The sequence below is a fragment of the Arvicanthis niloticus genome, chromosome 12, assembly GCF_011762505.2.
Source record: "Arvicanthis niloticus isolate mArvNil1 chromosome 12, mArvNil1.pat.X, whole genome shotgun sequence".
NCBI lineage: Eukaryota > Metazoa > Chordata > Mammalia > Rodentia > Muridae > Arvicanthis > Arvicanthis niloticus.
In genome coordinates this window covers 61,387,769-61,410,774 of record NC_047669.1, presented here as the reverse complement: position 1 = coordinate 61,410,774, position 23,006 = coordinate 61,387,769, and the positions used below count along the sequence as shown (strand labels likewise).

The 23,006-nt window shown below is 36.7% G+C and overlaps 1 protein-coding gene across 2 annotated transcripts; it reads right to left on the bottom strand.

The window, feature by feature from the left end:
* Window positions 1-110: 110 nt before the first annotated feature.
* Chodl (chondrolectin) lies at window positions 111-20,310 on the bottom strand. Of its 2 annotated transcripts, XM_034515199.2 has the most exons (7): window positions 19,727-20,310; window positions 10,232-10,541; window positions 9,962-10,119; window positions 6,581-6,667; window positions 4,482-4,584; window positions 2,744-2,822; window positions 1,336-1,468 (listed from the first exon to the last, which is right to left on the bottom strand). In XM_034515199.2, exons 1-7 carry the CDS (start codon window positions 19,803-19,805, stop codon window positions 1,466-1,468), a joined length of 819 nt encoding a protein of 272 aa, XP_034371090.1. In that variant the 5' UTR covers window positions 19,806-20,310; the 3' UTR covers window positions 1,336-1,465. The 2 variants fall into 2 exon arrangements, with proteins under 2 accessions (XP_034371089.1, XP_034371090.1); XM_034515198.2 differs by lacking the exon at window positions 2,744-2,822 and having other exon boundaries at window positions 111-1,468; window positions 19,727-20,308.
* Window positions 20,311-23,006: the final 2,696 nt, after the last annotated feature.

Genomic DNA, 23,006 nt, shown 5'->3' with positions numbered 1-23,006 from the left:
CAGCCAGGGCTACACAGAGAAACCCTGTCTCAAAAAAAAAAAAAAAAAAAAAAAAAAAAAAAAAAAAAAAAAAAAAAAAAAAAAAAAAAGAATGTAAACAACACCAATGATCATTCTTCAGAAACAAGAACTCTTTATTTGGCTAAAAGTGACACAGGGACATTTGAAGACAAAATAGTTACAACTCTCTTGAGAAGAACAAACACTACTGTTGAGGAAACTCCATCAGAGAGAAGGATGCCACAGTTCACAATCACAAACAACACTCATCGAAGATAAGCAACCATCAGTGGCCTCTAGTCTATGGTCCATTAATTGATGGGATTTGTAGTTTTGTTTTTCTTCTTCTTTTTTTAATCAGTAATATCAGTGTGGTCTGCTTAGCATCACACTGCTGGAAAACCATTGAATTTTATATATTATACAGGCTAAATTCGGTTAGGAAAACCTCAGCCAAACAGCAACTGTCTGACTCCAAAGCCTTCAAATAGTCATCGTGTTTGATTGACAGGGAAGAGCCACGTTGATTCCTAACACTCTGGGAGCTCTTTGTAATTCTATAGGCAACGTGTGAAGACCTGTGACTTGTACTGCAGATGCTGTTTTTGAAAGCTTAACTATATTGGTGTCTATACAAGTATTAGTAAAGATACTTTATTACAAAAATCTCTTTAATTTTAAATTAAGAACAATTGTAAGGCACATGTCTTGCACAATTGAAGTTAGACAATTCTTGCCTCTAAGTAAAGTGTTTCAGCAGATTAATAGCACAGTTAATGGAATAGTTTCTTATTTCTGAAGAGACTTCCTAAACTTTATTGAACCCAAAGCAAAGAAATGGAAAGAACATGAACTATCTTACAAAAGAAATGTTTTCCCTATGGAAAGATTTCTTTGTGTCTGTGTGAATTCAGTTTTTAATGAAAACAGTATGCATGTAAAAATCAAATACCATAAATATAAACATCAGAGCACTCTATTTTCATCAAACACTTTTGCAAAGGTAAAATGTTTCTGCACACTGTAAATTTATATTACATGAAGTAGATAAAAATTTATGAAGATGAAAAAAAACCAAGAGTAACTACTTCCAACACAAGTATTCCAGATTTTTCCACAGAAATTATATCTGCATGGTCCATTTCATTTATATAATGTTTGGGTGTATCCTTTAGGAGAGTAAGCAGGTCTCACTCAGCATATTTTGTAAGTAAAACTATGGACATATAAAAATTATTTTGACATTTGCCTCAAGGGGGAGCTTACAGATCATCTTGCAGATCCTTTGAGATTTCAAGCCATTCCAAACTAATGATGCCATTCCTTACACTGATCAAGAATTACAAAACTATTTTTATTTTCCAGAGCAATACCAGTTCATTATTAGACCTCCATGCCACTTTCCTTCCTCGTGCTTTTTGAAATCCATAGTGTAGACTGGTTCGGACTAGTTTTTGTTCTTCCTTTACTGAAAAACATAAAAAGAAATAAGTTCAGTTCTTGAATCATATCAAACTAGAGGTGTCTTGGTCCAAATGGAGACAGTCAGACAGATATTATGAGTTCTTCTTTCCTCCTGAGCGTAGTCTCCATTCCTACAAGAAAGTCTAGATTATTCCAATGTGTATAGGTGGCAAGCAGTTCTTATGGGTGTTGAAAACAGACAAGCAAATATATTTGCGTCTTTTGACTAACCATAGAGCTCAAATACACATATGTAACAATGTCTGGATAAGTACTAAAACTTCCTATTCCCACCCCCCACCCCCCCCCCCCCCTCAAAACTTGTTTTCATTGGCCAGGATTCTAAATTTTGCTTTATGGGCACTCTGATATAATGGTTAATACAATTAGTATCAAATTATGCACAAACACAGGCTCTGGTCCTAAGTGTAAGTAACTGCCTATTGCTTTTTTCCACTTAGTCTTCCTGAACTGAACTCCATTTGTGTCCTCAAAGGTTAATTGTGCCTCTTTCTTAAACCAATGTACGCTCAAGATAGATGCATACTCAGTGACTTAGGAGGAGCTTGTGAGTTCTTCCTCCAAGATATGTCTGACATATAACTTCCACTCTCTAGAACTAGACCTAGGCCCTTATGGTAACTTGTGCCTGGGATTCAGATTGTTCTTTCCCATAGTAGCCACTGTTCTGGCTCCTGTAAAAGTGCCTTCTTGTAAATAAGTCCAAGATGACATGTCAAGATCTGGATTTCTTTGCCTTAGTTTCCTGGAAATAATCTCTCACTTGGTCTGTCCACAGCCCCCTATAGTTATGTAGCTATGTCTGCCCCTAGGCGTCCACACATCAGCCTTGGGTAGCTTTGGCCACCCTCACAGATGCACCCTTGCAGCATCCCACCATCTTGCCAATTTGCAGAGATCCTTAAAGACAAAAAAAGATCTATTTCTAAAGCCTTGAGCATTACAAGACAAAAAATATTTGATTCATATCAATTTGAGTGTAGTGGTGATAAGTAAAATTCCAAATTACACATCCTATGGATATTCCTTCTAATAAGTAAGATCAACATAACTTAATTCTACCAGGTATTTCCAGCATGAAGAGAAAATAAGTCAGGCAAACTTTACGTAGAGGAGAGTATTTTAAATGGTAAAAGTAGTTAAGTTATCCATGTGGCTTCAATTGTAATTAATATTTCACTAAAAAAGGGTTCTACTAGTTAAGGGAAAGAAAATTATTTTGGAAATGGTATGGAATGAGAGAACCCGCCATGTGTACCAGATTGGAATTTAAACTTTCTGCAAGGCACTCAGATGATAATGGAGTGGAGTCTTTGATGAAGTTTCTCCTTGCTTTCCTGGAAGAAAGGAAAAGGGGAGGATCTAAGAATGATGGACAAAGGACTTAAGCGCATCCCGGCAACTGACAGTGCCCAATTTAGGGTTTATTTATCATATATTTAGTGTTTACTAACTGATTTGCTATGTAAATGGCCACTTTAACAGTCTGTCTGGGTTAGAAGAGATTTGTAATCCCCCTATGCCACTGCTTTCCCAGTAAGAAATCAACATGATTCCATCCATAGTCTTAGGAATTAGGACAAAATAAATTTACAGTGTTTAACATGTCTTTTAATGAAAATCAAGAGGATCTCAAAATATAGTATTATTTTGCCATACTTTAACACCCTTATTTTTAAATGATTTTTATACTTTCAAATGTTATTTTTTTTATTTTGTTTATTTTGTTATTGTTTTAATTTTATTTTTTTATTTGGTTGACAGGGTGTGCTTGCTTCTTTATTTAGATATGTTCTTGGTATGCAGTACAGATTAGACTCAAATGCATAGTCCTTTTTCTAAGCTCCTGAATTCTGTAACTGAAGGCGTGTGCTACCAGGCTTGCCTAAGTTAGATGACTTATAAATCAATATTAGCAATTTATAATTAATGTTTTGGAGGGGTTGCAACTTTTCAGGTTCTTTAGATTTTTTTTTTAAAGGAAAGAAGTTAGTGAAACAGAAAGAGAAGCGATTTCATTTGCAGGTCCTTCTATGATGCAAGCCTTCCTTTGATCAGTTATTTAACCATTAGCAAAGAGGCCATTTATTCCAGCAAATATGTCCTTACTTAAATGAATCTTCTACTTTTTTCATGGAATTTAATTGACAAACTGTACCACACGTGGTAAGTTTACTTCATTGACTCCCTGGAAATCTTGCTATTAGGACATATCATTTTATTTCAAAATATCTGTCAGACAGTACACAGTGTGTGTGTGTGTGTGTGTGTGTGTGTGTGTGTGTGTTGTGTGGGGGGGTGTATGTGTCTGGGTCTGTGTATTTGGAAAAGACTGCTTTATCTCATCATCATTATCACCATCATCATCATATCATTATTATTGAGAATGGTCACTCAAGCTGGCCTTACATTCATGATAATTCTGTCTCAGTCTTTGAAGCTACTATGCTCACTTACTATCTTTACAACTACACTTAATTTCATAATCAAAAGATGTCATTTTGAAATAAAACAAAGGGCTATGATTTGAATCTTGAATCTATACTACATGTATACCTTTAAAACAAAACCCTCTGTATAACTTGATATTCTGATTAAAAGGTTTAACATTATTATTTTTTTTAATTTACTAATCCAGAAACTGGATGCTATAGTGTATCTCATTTGAGGTTACAAGCACTTGAACTTCAGATCCACAACATACAGTAACTGTATAACACAAGGCATGGAAAGGTGACAAACCATCTACCTGACTAAACAAAAGAAACTGTAAGGCACACAGTTTACAGGACTTACGAAGTGTAAAGTAGACACTGGATGCCTCATTAAATCCAAGTATGTACTGTAGTTTTATGTGCTGGAATTTTACTAACAGCTAACAACACTAAAACTCTTTAAAATAAGTTAAAGACATAGTAACACTTTTTAAAGATGTCTCAAAGTTTATTTAAAGGTTTTTTTTTCCTTAATTATCTGGACAGCAATATGGTTTTTACCTTTTGTGCAACATCTGGAAACAGCAGGTTCCAAAAGCAACCAGTATCAGTAAGAGCAGCGGAATTGTTGGTATAATAACATAGATCAGATTGGGAATTATGCCTACAAAAGAAAAATAATCTTAGTGTTCAGTGAAAGCTCAGGAAGGATATCAGTACGAGGTTATGAACACATGTCCCTGAAGATTAAAGTAAACTAAAATATTTTCCAAAATAAGCAAATTCCAGTTTAAAACTTTATTAAAAGTACACGGATGCTATGAAAAAAGTCTAAACAAAATTGTAATGCCCTGGTTGACATGCTCAATTAAATATGCATGGTTTTAAATTTTCTATTACATTTGTGATTCCAACATGAGCTAATTTTCATAATGCATTAATATTAGTTGTCTCATTTTATTAATTTTCTGAATCACTGGACAAGTAAAGACTTTATATTAAGGAATAACAATTATAATCATTGTTCACCTAGAAGATAATGAATTATCTTACTCAATAAGCTCAGTGTCATGATAAAATGGAAGTATCTGGGATTAAATGACAATAAGCACACACTAGGCAGTGATACGGTCAGAACCTAGAGATATAAGACTCTGGAGATAATGGCATGATTTAATTAAATTCTGAAAATAAGCATACTTTTAACCTTACTATATCACTCTCCATGATGACAGATATTCTGAATATGTTTTAAATAAAATTACCAACACTCAACACCTATAGAGCATAAAATGACTTATTATTGATGAATATGTATATATCTATGAGGATATTGTAAGAGAAAAATATGTGTAGTTTAATTATTTACTAATGATTTTAATTATTTTTACTATTATGAATGATATTAAAAGCAGATACCTTTAACAGAAAAAGCACAGAAGCTTAACACATACATCTTCATAAGGACAAGAAGCAGAGGAACATGGTATTTGGCTTGCAAACTGAAAGTTAGTCAACACTATCACAGATGTTCTTGATGCTGCAAACAGTTGGCTATAGTTCATTCACTTCACTGCTCATCCTTTTCTTTGCAAAGAGGTGTATTTAAAGAGATCTAATCACTGGTAATTAAGAGATACATTGCGTTTTATCACATTTTTAAGTTCATATACGAATGCACTTTAGTTTAACTGAAGTCACCTCTCACTCCACACTCCAAATCCTCAAAGATCCCTTTCTTTACTTATTCCTTACTCTGTGTGTGTGTGTGTGTGTGTGTGTGTGTGTGTGTGTGTCCCACATGCTAAGTCTAGTAGAATTCAAATGCAGAGAATAGTCTTCTTTCTGAGTCTGCACTAGGTCCAAGAAACATTTTAAAGATCTATGAAATACTTTCTTTTCAAATTACTGTTAACACTTCTGATACTAATGACAAAAAATACAAAATTATATCTAGGAGTTATTGATTTTGAAACACTTGGGTCTTTGGATCAATATTAACAAAAGAAATAAATAAATCATTTCAGTCCATATGGTTTAGACTATGTTTAAAAAAAAAAAAAAAAAAAAAAAAAAAAAAAAAAAAAAAAAAAGCCTAAGGAATATTAAGAGGAGTTTCTTGGAAATATAGAGCTCACATCAGGATTGGATTTGTTTTTATCCTGTCATCTGGGGTGGCAGTGGGATTGAGAGCCCATTGTGTCTACCCACTTCCAACATGCCACGCAGTGATATCACAGTGATAGCTTGAAATTGGTCAGATAGATGTTTTTACACAAGGGAAGTCAATAGAAGCTATAATCGAGCAGGGCAGTGGTGGCACACACCTTTAATCCCAGCACTTGGGAGGCAGAGGCAGGCGGATTTCTGAGTTCGAGGCCAGCCTGGTCTTGGGAAGTGCTGCATAGATACAGGTGTTACTATTGATCACATGGTTTCATACTAGATGGTTCCATTTGAAATAGAAATTTTAAGAAATGTTTTTCTATTGAAAATGTATCATTGCATAATTATGGCTAATGCAGTCTAAAAGTGTTTATGAGCCCATAATTAACATACCACATCCCTGATTCACACACAAAAAAAAATTTCACTGGGGTTAAAGAGCATTGGTTCAAAGTTTTTTTAGGTGAGAGTTAAAAGGCACAGAAGAGAATCACCTGCTTCAGTAACAACCACATTCTCATGGGTGTCTTCGGGTTGGTTTGTAAGGTACGGCTTTTCAACAGGGTCTGTTGGGTGAATCTCTGTAAATAATTAGCATAGGAATCATGAATAATTACACAAGCAAAATGCAAGTGTCAATAAAAATAAAACGTATCAACAAACAATCAAGGTTGATTTTGATCTCTGGATAGTTTGCAGGAAAATTATATTCTGAATTTAAATGTACAAAAAATCAACTAACAGTAGTCAATATTTAATTATGTTTAAACAAAAGAACCAATTTGATGAATTTCCTTTAGAACTTAAACTTTATTAACAACCAAGAGTGGTACAGTGCTTAAATTAGCCTGCTACAATCAATGATCACGAAGGGTTACAGGAGTAATTAAATAACTAAATTCCCAAATGCATAAGAAACTCTTGAGATTTCTTACTGTTAAGATGGTCAGATATTATCATCTCATATACGTTTCCCTAGAGAAAACAATTGTTACCTTAACAGTTTAGCCAAAGTAAATTGGATTTGTGAGGGAAAAAAAAAACATGTACACTAGAATGAATAAGTTAAGAGTCTTCTATCTAATCTGCCTACCCATTACTCACCTACTGTAGTGAAGCACACTCAAGCTGAACAGCAAGTCTACTGTGGTCTCAACGTCTCTTCCAACTTGAAGCTAACTACAAGGCCTTCATTCTACACACCCAAATAGGAGCCAAGGATAACTCTTATCTAGTGGCACACCTCTCTTAAAACTCCTTGCACTCAGGCTAGCCCATGTGTTGTGGTGCCCTCCACACCCTCAACCCCTAAATCTCACATCTAGAAATTTATAAGGGCAAGGAATTCCCTTTGTTTCTTCTGACCTATAGGAATCCCCTCCAATAAGGTCTTTATCTTGCTGCCTATGGCACATACTATAACTCCTCTAATAATCTGAAAGTGAAGGGAACCAAAGGGGCTTTCCTTCCGAACTCCTATCATGTTACTCATGATATGTGGCACTCTGAATAGAGCTCTTCTTTGTGAACTGAAGTAAAATGGAAGGCTATCTTTCTATAGGAGTCCCATAGTGGTATCTGTAGTGGTTTCTTCCTTAATAAACCTCTTGGGGGTTCAGTAGTAAAGTATTCATTCATTCTACAAGCCTATACCATTCTTTTATTTATAACAAGTATAGTGGTTCACCATGAGTTTGGAGCCAGCCTGGACTATATTTTGAGTTTTATGCCAGATTTGGTCATAAAGTAAAACCCTGTCATCCAAAACAAACAATAACAGAAAAAAGCTATAAATATATTTATTGTTTAATTAAATTCAGTATTTACTTTTGTTATTTTATGGACAAAAATGTTACCTAGAGCATTTTCTATAGTCATTGGACCATAGTATTTTATAGAATGCTACTTGTTATATTATCTTATGATCTTGATTTATTGGTGGTGTATCCACTCTTGTCAATTGATATTTTGGATTAATTTATAAATGCATGTAATTGGTCAACAAACTATTTACATTTAAAACATTTTTAACGATCTCTAATGAGACTGTTAATTAAATAAAAATCTAGTAACTTCATTCTATCTATGCTAATTTCATCTAAAAGTGAAAACTCATGAGGCAATTTTAATTTTTCAAATTACATCTAATTTGGGTGTGGTTGAGGGTATTAGTGCCATGTAGAGGCCAGTAAACAACTTGAGAGACTAGGTTTTCTCCTTCTACTATATAAATTTCTGGGATTGAATTCAGCTTTCAAGCTTGACAATAAGTGTCTTTTTCTGTTGAGTCATCTCAACAGCCCCAAAAGGCAAATTTAGCACACATACTACATTTAGAAGTATGGACATAAAAAAATGGATGATATCAGTGAACCGAAAGAATATGTATATGTTTCAGTAGAAGAGAGAAAAAACTTAAAATTGAATTATTACATTTCTGAAAACCAGGATAATTTTTAAAAACATTTTCAACATTATTGGCCATGCTATTAGATCATACATGGGAGTAAAAATAGAAAGTAAATAATAAATTTCAAACTAATCAAGCATATAATATGTGCATAAATACATATATATTACTTAAATATACTCATTGTTAACCCTTGACATTGACAATTAATAAATAATAATTACTAAATAATAACTAATAAAATAATGAGTAATAAAATTTTGACATTAATAAATGTCAAGTGTTACAGCATCTTTAAAATATCACAGAATTCCAATTGTATTTCTCTAAGACACAATTAGACAGAATATAAATGAATAAAAGATTTAGTTCGCAAAGACTTCCAAGAGTGTAATGTCAGATTTAGCAACAAAGGGCAAAGTCTAAGCTCACCAGGGATATAAAAAGTTGGCTAATAGACTAGAGAGAAAGATAAACACAAGAGTAAGTCTAATCCAATAATCACTTGTGCCTCATGGCTTTATGAGAAAATAAATTCTGTAATTTCAAGAGAATAATAGGAACATTGGCACTTGGTTATAATTGCCTTTTATGGGTACATATTATGAGGTCATGCTGACAATCCTTCAGAAAAGTTAATATGAACCTTTCTAATATTGTGGAGAAAAATAGAAAAATAAACATGTCAAGGCTTAAGTTTCTAACTTGAGTGTCTAAGAGGATCAAATATATGTTTGCACATCTTTGATTAGTCCTTCTTTTAGGTTACATTCCAACTCAATTGAAGTGTCTTGTTAAAGTAACTCAATTCCACTATTTCAATGGAAAGTCACACTAATGGACCTTAGATCAAGGTAATTTTCCCAGTTACTGCACATGACAAAAAAAACTGATTAAAGTGTCATTTTTCTAAGGATACAAATCAGAGTAAGAAAATAATGTAAAATTAATCCTTTTAACTATGGCAAAAGACATTACACTCAGATAAAGGACCACACAGTAAGCATTGTGCTATGACTTGATGTACTAATGAGCCTGAAGAAACCTCTTCATTCCCCTAAATTCAACAGGAATAAACCAAGGAACGATTGCTCACAAGTGTGTATGTCCATAGGCACATTGGTAGCCTATGCTTTCTTTTCTTACAGTCTCATAAATTTTAAAGGTATTTTCATATAGACATTGGTCCATTACAAAATGTGAGAAGAGTTTGATCCTTGTATAAATTATCATTTTCTCTTGGAAATATCCTTTCAGACAAATGGTTTCTACCCATTCCCATTTATTCAGCCCATTGCTAGGTTGACTCTACTGCAAACAATGTGCTTCAGTATCTTAACAGGGTAAGTCGTGAGATAATGCCTCCTTCATAGGAATGATAGTGAAAGGCTGGAAACTGTAAAGACAAAGTCTCATGTGAACAAACATGCACAAAAATCTCCCATTGCTATTGGATGTCTTTTACCTGGTTCATACTTGCAGATGTAATTGTGCTTCATGTTGCACCTGTCATCATTCCACTGGTAAAGGTAGGGACCTCCTAGGCCAGGATTGGCAGTTGGTTGATGATACATGACTACACATTTTTCACTTCCACAAGAAGGTTCATCAGTGTACCAGTTCCTACAAATAGAGAGCCATAGGGACACTTAACAGCATCTATCAGAGTTTTTCTTTTGCCCTACTGAGTCTAGCAGGGTACAAATCAACACTTCAGGATCCAGTCACAGCTTACCGGAACTGGGAGCTGCTCCCATCTGACCACTGGTAGAGATCTGGACAGGCACCCGAAGTTTGACCGTCTCCGCTTCTCAAAAGTCCTATCCAGAAGTCACCATCTGAAATACCTGTTCCAGGTTTTGTCAGGTTCTGCAACATGCTCTCTATTAACTTCTGTTCAGCTTCGTTCTCAAGACTGAGGAGGACACCTCCTTCACTTTCACAAGCCAGCCGTGCTTCCTGGAAGCTCACTCGGCTAGATAGTTCATGGAAGTAGGCCATTTTGTAGCAGGGATGTTTCACATCAGCAAAACATACCTTTTGACCTAAAACAAAAATAAACAAATAATAAAAAAATAAATAAATAAATAAACTGATTGTGAGGTCTCTATTCATAAGTTTGATGTTAATCACAACAAAAGAACAATGCAAAACAGAAAACATATCAAGAATTCTTTTCCCCCAAATATGTCCATGGTTGAAACAGTGGCATGATAGTTATGGGTGTAAACAACTACTTTCTGATTAGACTTAAGTCCTGTCTCTCCAGGATGAAGTACATGCTCAATATTGCAAATTTGGTCAAGAACTAATGATTGGTGAGCTCACAGGTCACCAAGGTGAAGCTACTTCTGTTGTTTTGGGTGAGTATACATATTATCAAACCTTCCCTCCAAACTCACATGTCTCTACTCATAGAATGGTGCACCTCCCAGACTACGTCAGAAAAGTGTCTTTGTGCTTTGGATGCTGGTTATCACAGAAACTCTATAATGAAAGGGTGACTATGCAGTGCTCTGCCAGTAATGGGACATCTAGTCAGATCCCACCCTACCCAAGGCCTTGAAAAGAGGTGTAGAAAAAGCGTAAGAGCCAAAGGTTAGAAAGAATGAGGTCAAAATTATTTTATAGACATAACAGGACCACCAGACTCAGGAACCCACAGCAATTGTAATTGCCTATACAAGACCTGCTCAGAATAAAGTCAGTCAGAATTTTATTACAAAGTGGGGAGAGTCTCATGAGGCCTTACCTTTAAGAAACTATGGACAACTGATAATTTCTTAGGGAGAGACAGTCAGTTTTCTTTAGTTGTTTGAATGGTTGGTCCCACACCAAGAAGTAAATGGACAGCACGAATTAGAGTTGATTAGTTATAAATTTTAAAAAGAAGAAGGCATAAAGTTAAGAAGGGGTAGGGTAGAAGATCTGAAATTAAGGAGAAGAGTTGAGCTGAATATGATAAAATTATCCCATGTGACATTCTCAAAGAACTGACAAAAATACTTTGAAAGCACTTTCTCACTCAATAAGATCAGAAAGTTTACCTTCCTAGCCTATTATTTTTCAATTTATAAAAGTAATGGGACTTAGGAGATCTTTTATGGGTAGAATGTTTGCTTCACAAGCATGAAGACCTGAGGTTTTATTCTCAGCACCCACGTAAAATGTTTGACACTCTGTCTATTGAATTTTGTAGTTAATATGAAAAGTTGTCACATGTAGGATGGGGACCATGCTTAAATACTGTGATAAATGAAGCATTTACATTTTTTTTTTTACTTTTAATTGCAGTCTGTCATGCTGGGCAACTATATCACATCAACATTGAAGCAATATCCCAGCTCCTGAAACCTCAATTTGTGATAAGGAGAGACATCCAAGGCCGGAGCAAGCAGAAGTTGTCAGAAGACTATTATCCCCACAACAGTCTTTAAGAGATAAACATTCAGGATCTTGCCAAAGAAAGAATACATAAAATAGTTATTTAGCAATGCGAACAAGTCAGCCAACTGGGATGTGAATTCAGAAGCTGCACACAGAAAATTGCAAATAAATTAGTATACAAGCTAAACTAACTTAAACTTTAACAAAAGTTTACATATCTGTCAAAGTGGCCATGGAAAATGAACTCAAAGGTTTTAGTATGGCAAAAGAGTCTGAAATAAATACTCATTGCCAGGAGGCAATGGAAATATCCTGGTCGTTTCTATTATAAATCATGAATAATTTTGAAAAGCTAATCTTATTATTAGGTTGGGTGAGGATTTCATTGTTTAAAATAGTTGTTCCTTATAAAATCCCAGTGATTCCTACAAGCCTGTATTTTTATTATCGTATTTAAGAAGCAAGCTCTCACCCTATTTTCATCTAGTGCATCCTTTACATATTTCTAAGTTTCCAAAATTGTCTCAGCTACATTCCCCTGAGTGTTCAAGTCCCAAATTTTCACCCCTAAGACATTTAGCCTTGTATTTCACTCAAGCATTTTTAAATGCTGCTTTATTTTTTTAAAGATTGCTTTACAAGATCTCAAGAGAAAGAAAAACAGAACAGCAGGATGTTTTGGTGAGTAACATGGATTTGTATGTAACAAAACTAGGGCCCCTTTAAGGAACTGCCTTGATATGATTTATAAACAAAAACTAACCACTCATTATCTTTGATATGTTAAAAGATAAGTTCATCCCTGGTTTATATATGGCAAAGACATAAAATGTAATAGACATTTACTCATTTATAAAACTAAGATAACACTTATAATAGAATGCGTAGGAGGGCTCTAAGTATGATGCAGAAATATCTAATACTATTATGTTACATTGTAAAGAAAATGACTAATGATGCCTAGACAGAGAACTGGGTTTTACCACCAACCAAAAAGTACACCTGGAGGGACCCATGGCTCCAGCTGCATATGTAGGAAAGAATGGCCTTATCTGACATCAATGAGAGGGGAGACCCTTGGTTCTGTGAAGGCTCAATGTTCGAGCATAGGGGAATGTTAGGGCAGTGAGGCAGGAATGGGTGGGTGTGTGGGTGGGGGAGAATCCTCATAGAAGCAGGGGAAGGGCAATGAGATGGGGGTTTACAAAGGGGAAACTGGGAAGGGGGATAGATGACATTTGAAATATAAATAAATAAAATAACCAATAAAAAAAAGAGAATTGTGTTATAAAGAATCCACAACCTAATGCTAGATGGGTCCTGGAAAGGTTGCCAGGCTTGTCACTATAGCCAAGGCAATCTTTCCCTAAAGATGGAGTGGTCCATGTTCTCAATAAATGAAAAATAGAGTTGATGATGGTAGCATAAAAGAGGGCTCTGGGAGGGGTCAAGACAGGCCGTTTATCAGCGGGAACCAACATGTTAACCCACAGGACCTTGGGTGAGTACCAGCTGAGTCTTCATGTTTGAACTAAAAAGCCCCTACCAGGTCAAGGAGAGCAAGGCAGTTTCTTGGAAATCACAGACAGACTGCGCAATTATTATGGCTTATGTAGAATCAGTTAGTGCTGACAGGCTGAATGCCTTTGCACATAATTCTACTTTACTACTGATTTCCACCTTACTGCGCACATTTGGTTCAAGTTGTGGCCAAATGAGCAGAAGCTGGAGCTATGGAGCTTGCTGCTGCACTTCAGCTGATTCCATTTGGCTGCTATCACCGTGGAACTGGAACAGCTGGGAAACAAATGCCACCCTAATTCCCAGACAAGCTCTACTAGGGCAGATCTGATGTGACTTTCCCACTCCTGGAGAAGCCAGTCTTCCTAGAGAACAGTGAGGATGGCCTCTCTTCTCACCCTGGCTCTTGACATGAAATTCTTCCCTTACATTTAGATTTAAATATCATACTCAAATAAAATCTTCTAGAAACAGTTAATGGGAGGGGTAAATTTTCTGTAAGTCACACAGTGGTTTATGCCACACAGAGGTTATGTTTGTACTATCTAACTCTACAGAACTCTCATTTCAGAATCTCCAGATGAAAATCACCTTAATTTTTGGCTTATCTACAAAGACTTTCCACTCTAGATTCCAGAAACATTGATAAAAAGAGATGTCCAAGAGAGCATTGTGTCCTTTTATGAAAATGTTCTAAATATGTACCTGGAACTAAAGAATCTGTACATTTAAGAATTACTTGAATATCTGCTGTTATTTCCATAAATGACTATTTTGTTTTCATACATATGAAGTCACAAATGTTGGCAAAACTTTTGATGGTTTTAGCAATTATAAGAAACCAAGGGTAAATTCATGAAGTTATAGCAATTTGTTTCTTCTTCAATAGAAACACTAACTTGGTTTTATTTTTCTTAAAATACTTATTGAAAAATGCTCTGCAGCTGTGGAATTGTCAAATGTTTCTTCATCCCTCTTACTAGAATAAAATGTAACCAGCATTAGATAAGTATTACACGTAGATCCTGTTGTTCAATAAAAACACAGATGACATATTATAAATTTATTTTTCTTCAGTTATGATTCACTTAATTTTAAAAATTGATATTTATAACAAAAATTTTAAAAACTGAAAATATAAACAAGGACAACATGATCATTATCACCTAAACCAGACGGACTAAACTTTAGATGCTTGACTAGAACTCAAGAAGCTGATCCTTTTATAATTCTTTTCTATCCCTCTCAAAGCATTAAAACATTCACTGGTATTGCAATATCATGTTGCATGATCTCTAAGAATAAAGCCAATTTTCTTGAACTAAATGAAACAAAGTCCCACTTATTCTAAACATTTTGTGATGCAGTTCACAAGAGTACAACAATTTCTTAATTTTTGTTTGATGTTAAAACAGATTTAATAAAATCTAATTATTTGTGAAAGATGAATTTTGTGATTCGCTTAATTGCAGAGTACACTACAGCTGGAATCTACTCTCTGACACTAACAAAATCAAATAAGCCATCTTGGGTCACTTCAGGGATGGTGGTGGCAGCAGCCTACCTTATTTATCCCCCCCCCAAAGTCACAATAGGCTTTCTGAGAAGATAGTGGTCTCATATTTTAAAGTTTGATATTTGAAATAGATATAAAGATTATGAATGGAAAACAATGTAATAGTATGACTTCAGAATTCAAGAAGCCAATCAAAAAGTAGTACTCTGAGTCCAGCAGAACCGAAGGAAGTTGTAATGGACAAAACTTTCATGACAGTTTTTGTTTCTTTAAATACCGACCTATTGCTATATGTTTCGTAGAACTAATAATAATAATAACTGTCCGATGCTGTAATAATTATTTGATATTGATCGATAATTTGAAGTATAAGACATCACTTCCAATACAATTTGCACCTTTAGAGAAAGTAGAAAAATCAAATCTGTTGATACACAACTGAGAGGTCCTTCTGATAAACTATTCAACTAGAGAAGTAACCTTCGCCCCTACAAAGCTAAACTCTGGGCATAAAGCTTACCAAGCTAAGCTCTTCCTCCTACCCTCTCCACATTCACAAGCTGCAGACTGTATTAAAAGGCTTTCAGTCTTCCCAGCCACTGTGTGATGTAGATTTTTCTCATCCCATCTCTAAAACAGGGAAATGGGGCACAGAGTGAATTTAATAATTTGTCCACGTTCACACAGCTTATAATTGCAAACTCAGGTTTGGAACCAAGCTGACTTTCTGTTACCCGTTTTTCTTGGTGTCTATGCTTCTCCACAGGTGTCTGCACAGTTCAGACACTTTACTAATGAAGGGATTATTGCATTCCATGCATCTCTTCTGTGTTACATACATTGATTTAATACAGCCATTGGTGAGTTATTGATTACTGGTTTCAGCCCAGGATTGTGTATTGGGAACTTGTTTTCAAGTGTGCATTTTTCATGGTGAATAATTAAATCAAAGTTAATTTAAGGACAATTCTCTCAAAATATATATATATATATATATATATATATATATATATAGAGAGAGAGAGAGAGAGAGAGAGAGATGAGACATCAAATATATATATATGCAGATATATATATATGCAGATGAGACATCAAGTATATATGATGTCATTTTTATTTTATTTTATTTTCTCAATAAGACAATTAAGGCCTAAATTGAATGTTGTCTCAAATACAAAAATGGACACTGTAGTCAGATTGTTGTGGTAAGATTCAAACAGATTTTAAAAACTTCACCTTGCAGTTGTCTAAATGATTGCAAATGTATATGAATCAAAGAGCTAACACAGAAGAGAGTTGTAAATAATAAGAATAAGTAATGAAGCATCAGCTGGTTATCCCCTTTCAGAATCCTTTTTAAAAAAAAAATTATAGATGCTTTTCTTACATTAATGTATAGACACTGCCACAACAAGATAATGACGAACAGCCAGTAAGGAATAATGCCTATGATAAATGGGTAGTTTATTAAATGCCTAGTAATAAGATTAATTTGCTCCCTTCTTGCCCAAGAGATACTTAAAGTAATTGCATCTTTGCAACTTGCACTGTCATCATTTTCTACTTTGATGACGTCATGGAATCATTCTGTGAGCTTAAATATGCTCTGCAATATGCTCTGCTATTAAAGGACTTTTTAAAGCTACTTACTGATCATCACTTATGCAATATTCTACAGTCTCTTCATGATAAGAGAGGGAGAGGGAGAGGGAGAGGGAGAGGGAGAGGGAGAGGGAGAGGGAGAGGGAGAGGGAGAGGGAGAGGGAGAGGGAGAGGGAGAGGGAGAGGGAGAGGGAGAGGGAGAGGGAGAGGGAGAGGGAGAGGGAGAGGGAGAGGGAGAGGGAGAGAAACCTGCATATATTTGGCTCCACTAACTAGATCTCTCTATAGTGAATAGTGAGTTCTTCATTCTCTGAATAGTGAGATTATGGAGGAAAATGACTTAAAGTCATAGACTGAGAAAAGTTAGTGGAGAGCGACTGGTTAAATGGTACATTAAAAATCATGTCTGCCTCTATGAAGAGCCTTGAATTACTGAAGTCACTAGCAGTCCCAACGCCCTTGTTTTTAACTGTCTGCTTTCACTCAGCCTTTAAAATAAAGTGTATCTCGATGTATTAGAGTTGAAGCTGCACATGTGAACAAGTTCTCGAGAAATGTAAGGGATGCCGGAAATATGGCCAGTGCCACACACAGCATGAGGGCGTGGAAGACCAGTGCTCTGAACTCTAAAATAGAAAAAAAAAAGTTCATTAAAATATTACAAATGTTTTGAAAAATGTCATGTTTTTCCAAACATAGTCTCCCAAACTAGAAACCTCAAATTTTAATCCCTTTTTTTCATTTTATACCATATGAAAAATTCTTAAAAAGTTGTCATAAGAAAAATGTCATCAGCAGCTAGTGACTTTCTGAACCGAGTATTTAAATAGATGCAACAGATGTTCTCCACACATATGTGTGGAGTACAAAATCACCGTACAATTCAAATCCTCAAATTAGTTTCCCATGAACATAAATTCAGCAAATCCACTGATTATTATCATCAGAGTCCTCTGTGTGTGTCTGTGTATGGTCTTATTACATCAGATACTATTAAATCTTTTGTAGATCAGCTGATAGGGAAGTTGATCAAAATGTATTTAGCCTTAAAATATTTTATCCTTAAAATGGTGGGTTTAAAGGATTACAATGTATCTTGTTGGATGTTTTAAAACATAAAAACCTCATCCAGAGATTTAGTTTGTCAGTGTCTGTTTTTTTGAGATCATGGTAGGTAAGTGATTATTTGATAGCGCACAAGAATTTTTGTCTTTAATAAGTAGGAATTCTTTTCCATGTGTTCTAAGTATATTCCAAATAGTGAAAGCAAAGAAGAAGCCGTCTCAATTTTCTTCAGACTGGGTAACCTGTCCCTAGTGGCATAAAATGGTTGCTACACCATTCAGAACAAATATCAACAGGCAGACAGTGGACATGTTAGAAAATATTGTTTCAAAAATAACAGATTTTAGGCTGCCTTCTCTCTGCTCAGCCAGTAATAACTAGAATTGATCAAATCTTATGATTCAGAAATCAGTTTATAGATGGATAAATTTCAATGTGAAGAGAATCAAATTATCCATAAGGAAAACATATCTAAGTAATTGTTTTAATCTCAAATCAACATCATCATTTATACTAAATCAAATAAATCATGCTCAGTTACTTAGAAATTTTCCAGATGTCACCTTCAAGATGCCTATGAATTAAAAAAAAAAAAAAAAAAAGCCCAGCCAAAAGTTTGGAATATTTTTTTTGTAGAACTATATTGAAAATTCAACTTTTCATCAACAAAGTACTTGAATTCTATTTTCTACTCTGGGTATCTCCCTATCCCCTGGAACTTTAAGTTATAGAAATAGGAAGACAACAAAGGAACATTATTTAAGTTAGTTAAATGCTTCTATTTTTTTAAAAGTCATATATTCAAACCTAATCTTTTTGCTATTCATTTATTTGAGTGAAAACTCACAAAGGTAGTGAAATATATAGTCTGTGCCACCAGATAGATATCCACACAGTTTTTTATCTTCTGCTAAATTAGAAAGGAAATGGACTTAAACTCATAGGCTCTGAACACCCTGTAAAAATCTACAGAAGACTGGTTACCTGTACATTTAGGAACTGTGTCTAAGTGAAATACATGAATTGATGAGGAGAAAGTCAGAGTCAAGCTTAATATGCTAGATCTTAAAGGTCTGTTTTCTGATCCCCTTAAGTTACTGCCATCTAACATCTACCTCTTTATTGACGACGTCTATTGTACAGATGGATACGCTTTTAGAGGACCACACTGGCCTTATATGTTAGAAGCGACATTCAACAAATTCATCCCAACAGTTTGACGAGCACAGCAAGAGCTTTCTCTACGGGCAACTGTTCAACTGCTGTGTGCGGTGCTGTTCTCAGTTGCCTCAGACACAGAAGCGCCTTAAAAGACTTTCCCCAAACTAAGAGGAGACAGATACAGTGTGAATTGCTCAGCGACTAGACAATGATCACGGTGACGGGGGGGGGGGGGGGGGTGTTGTCAGAGACCAAACCAAGCAAGGAAGTTTGGCAATTTTGACCTTTAGTCGATTTGAGAGACTTAATTGTGCACTTGCTGTTTGCACAAATCCAAATTCGTTACGGTGAACACCTCAAACCAAACCTCCACCCAACTCCAAGGGGTGTTTTCTGATTGTTTTAATTTGGAAAGAAGTCCAAAAGCAAAGGTGACAGGGCAGTAGTTCTCTCCACTTCTTTGTCAGTTCTCCTGAGAACAAAGGCTGCAAACTCAGACATCTGGACTGGGCTGGTCTCAGAAACCATCCTTGTGAGCACCCTGGCTGGACTAGAGCCAGACCAACAGGAGGTGGCGTTCATGCCGCAGCTCCTTCTTGTCCAAGCTCTGTCTGCCTCCTCGACCACACCCCTCTCACAGGTGCCCCAGTCCTGTCTGCCTGTGTTTCCACTCACTGTCTTCCAAAGAAAGTAGAGTCTTGACCTGGAGAGACTGAACTGTTCCTTACTTAGCTTAATCTTGCTCCTTACCTATAGAAGAAGGGACTCCTAAAAAACCCGGAAACTTTTCTATTATTCCGGGAGAAGATGAAAGGAAAGAATAACATGGTTTTCCCCTCGTTCCTCTGGACGCCCTACTAAGTACAGTTTTCCAACTCTATGAGAAGTCCCCACCCTAGTGCAGAGTATCCCATATCGCCCCAGAATCCCAGATCTCTTGTTTTCTGCTGCTCGAACAACTCCCCTGCCCGGACTCACCGCTGACCACCCTTCGGGCAAAGGCTCCCTGGGTGCAGAGTAGTGCAGCTCCCAGCAGTAGCGAGGCAATGCGGATCATCGTGGCGACGCTTCTGCAGCAGGTGTCCAGTGGACGAAAGGCGAGGTCCTCCCGCAGCACGGCCACCCCCCGGTGGCTCTAACCAGCAGCTTCCTTGCTTTCCTGCTGGGTCCTATTCCTTCCTTCCCAGCACAGGAGCTAGGATCCCTGTAAGCATCGCCTTTAGTGAGGACCAGCTGCCAGGCTGCCCCGTGCGGCACTGGGCTGGAGTGCAGGACACTGTGGGCGTGTGTCTGGGAGCGGGGGACAGTGTTAAGAGTTCCTGTGTCTGTATCTGTTGGAAAGGTGAAACGGGAGCTCTAGCGCAAACCTAAGCAGCCGCCTTTTCTTCCTTCTCAGGTCTCTGTGTTTGTTCTAAGGGACTGAGCTGGTGTGTCCTGGTCGTGGCTCCAACAGCAGCAACAGCAGAAGCAGCAGCAACAGCAGCAGCAGCAGCAGCAGCAGCAGCAGCAGCAGCAGCAGCAGCAGCAGCCGCTCTGCGCTGGCTGCACACTCTTATATACGCCCAGAGCCTGGGGTTCCAACCCCCTAGCTAGTAATCATTTTAACTACTTCGTCCCTCCTGCCAAGCGGAGCATCTGGCCCCTCCCCTAAAAACTGGAGCCACTTTGAAAAGAGTCCAGTCAGCAGTCCCTCCTCCTCCACTCCTGGTCCCCACCCCCTTCCCATTTGCCAACAGACTTCAATACTCATTTGTGTAAAATGTGACAGCTTTGCTATTAAACTCGGGCAAAAGTTGGCTCCATTTGGTTTTCTCAGAGATAAATGTCCACGGGGATGCCAAGTTTCAGGGCCTTTCTCTTTTTCTGCTAAATTGCTTGATCATATGTATGGTGAGATGCAGGGGCACTAGCCACTATTTAAGATGGATTGGCAGCGTGGAAGCCAAAACCTGCTCAGTGAATTATATAATGTGGCAGCTTTTTCCCCACCTAGGTTCTGTAAATAGATTATTTCCAAGCAGGTTGCTTGACTAAAACTGCCACAGAAACAAATTGAAAAGAATCTTGGAAACAAGTTTTCCCTCGACTAATTTCAATCTCAGTGTTTGCAACTCCAAGGGGGGGAAATCAAGGCAAAATAAATATCCTGAATTGTTGGGAACTTCACGAATCTAAAAGGAGTGTATTTCTTTGAACTTATCCATCAGTGGTCTATGGATTCCATTAAAAGTAAGTCTCACTTTAAAAAATATGCACCTATCCAAAGCTGACCCACTCTACTGTAACAGTCCAATGACTAGATTACCATTCTTACGGAGTCCAGAGGAGTTCACGAGAGCTCTCATAATGAGAGTTTATCTATAGTCTATTATAGGAAATCTGAAAATGTTCTTAGAATCTGCTTCTGTAAAACTGCACATTTTTGTTATGTTGCTTTTCATTATAATTTATAATTTATTTGTTATAGTTTTTTTATGTGTACAAGTATGTGATTGTGTATGTGTGTGTGTGCGTATGTGTGTATGTGTATACGTATGTGTGTGTGCCTGCTCATGTGTGTATGTATGTGACTGTGTGTTTGTATGTGCGTGTGTGTGTGTGCGCGTGTGTGTGTGCGCGCATGCGCGCTCGCTCGCGTGCCCTCATGTTGAAGCCCAAACAAAGGTGTTATCAGGAATCCCCTTTACCTTCCTTCTACCTTATTCATTGATGGATGGGTCTCACATTAAAACCTAGGTCATATCCATATGACCTGTCTCCTTAGCCCAACTGTTGAAGGGTCCCATCTTCATCTTCAAAAGGCTAGATTACTGGAGGGACACCACACCCACCTGGCATTTGTGTGAGTTCTGGGGATCCTAACTCTTGCCCGTTGGCGTAAGTGCCAAGTGCTTTAACTGCAGAACCATTTCCTCAGCCCCTATTATATTGCTTAAGTGCACCAAGATTTGTTAAATAAGATCGTTTTATGTCTTAATGGGCAGCACTCTTTCCTCCAAGGTCTAACTGTCTTTGGTTTTCATATGAAATGAGGGCACTGTCTGAGAGGTCATTTTCTTGGAAAAGGGCAGTATGCACTGCCACGGTAAGGACCAGTCTCACAGAATCAGATATTACAGCAACTGGGAGATTATTAACTACTAAACACACTTTACTAATGAAAGTAGATCTAATGTAGATATATAGATGCAGCCATAGATCTATATACACATTTTGTTCTTTTTATTGACTATGAGTAAACTGTCCTCCTGTAGGGCCATTGGCAATTGATAAATTTGAATTTGGTAGAAGGTCTATTATTTTTACCAATAGTCCGTGTCCTCAAGGAGAAGATGCTATTGAGATTTTGAATAAAAGACGAGAAATGTAAAAAAGACCCTAGGTCCTGGGTTTTTAGTGTGGCCCTGAAAATCCTATCAGTGAGAATCATTATCTGTAGCTTTGGTCAGAAGGCTATCTGACAGGGGCTCACGATTCAGCATGGAGAGAGGAAAAGATTACAACGACCATAGTATAAGGAAGGTATAGAAGAATGGTAAATGAAGTATCACACTACATGGAGGAACTAAGAATGAAGTTGACGTTATATTTCTAGTCATCCCCATTGGCTGATGAATATGGCTTTTATTAATGCCTGTAGAAAGAACCCAGGTGAAATTTCTTTTCCTCTATCATGCCATCCTTCTCTCAGACATGGGCATCGCCCAGCCCTCTTGTGAAATGATCCTTCTTTGGGAAGAAAACTCAGCAAATTATGAACACAAGACTTCTCTTAGCTGTGCTTCTGACACTTAAGACATAATGCACTTGAACTCACCACTGGTGGGAAGGGGAACTATACTTTTAGTACTTGGTCAAATCCAAATGACAGCAGTAACTACACCCTCAGTATACTTCCATGGACTTTTGTCTTTTCTGCTAGAACTATACTAATGCAATTGAGTCAGTCATTGACTTATTGGTCCAGCAGTGTTCCAGAGTAGCTGACATATTAAGGTATTAAGGTAAATACAGTCTTGTATTCTTTATTCATTTTTGATTAGATAATTTTAAAGGGATTGGCAGATAAAATCAACATTTTGTTTGTTTGTTTGTTTGTTTGTTTCTCTACCACTAAAAACATCTGGGTGGCTTATCACTAACTTCAGAGAGCCTGGTTTGGGTCTTAAATATAGAACAAAAAAGTGGGTATTTTCTATAAAGAACATTACAAGAATTTTCTTATATAAATTACATATATTTATTATATTATATAATC

Coding starts and splice junctions, on each gene's coding strand:
- Chodl (XM_034515198.2), bottom strand. CDS start 19,805: ATGATCCGCATTGCCTCGCTACTGCTGGGAGCTGCACTACTCTGCACC. Junction 10,542..19,726: donor TGCCCGAAGGGTGGTCAGCG/GTGAGTCCGGGC, acceptor TTTTTGTTTTAG/GTCAAAAGGTATGTTTTGCT. Junction 1,469..4,481: donor TTCCAGATGTTGCACAAAAG/GTAAAAACCATA, acceptor TATGTTTTTCAG/TAAAGGAAGAACAAAAACTA.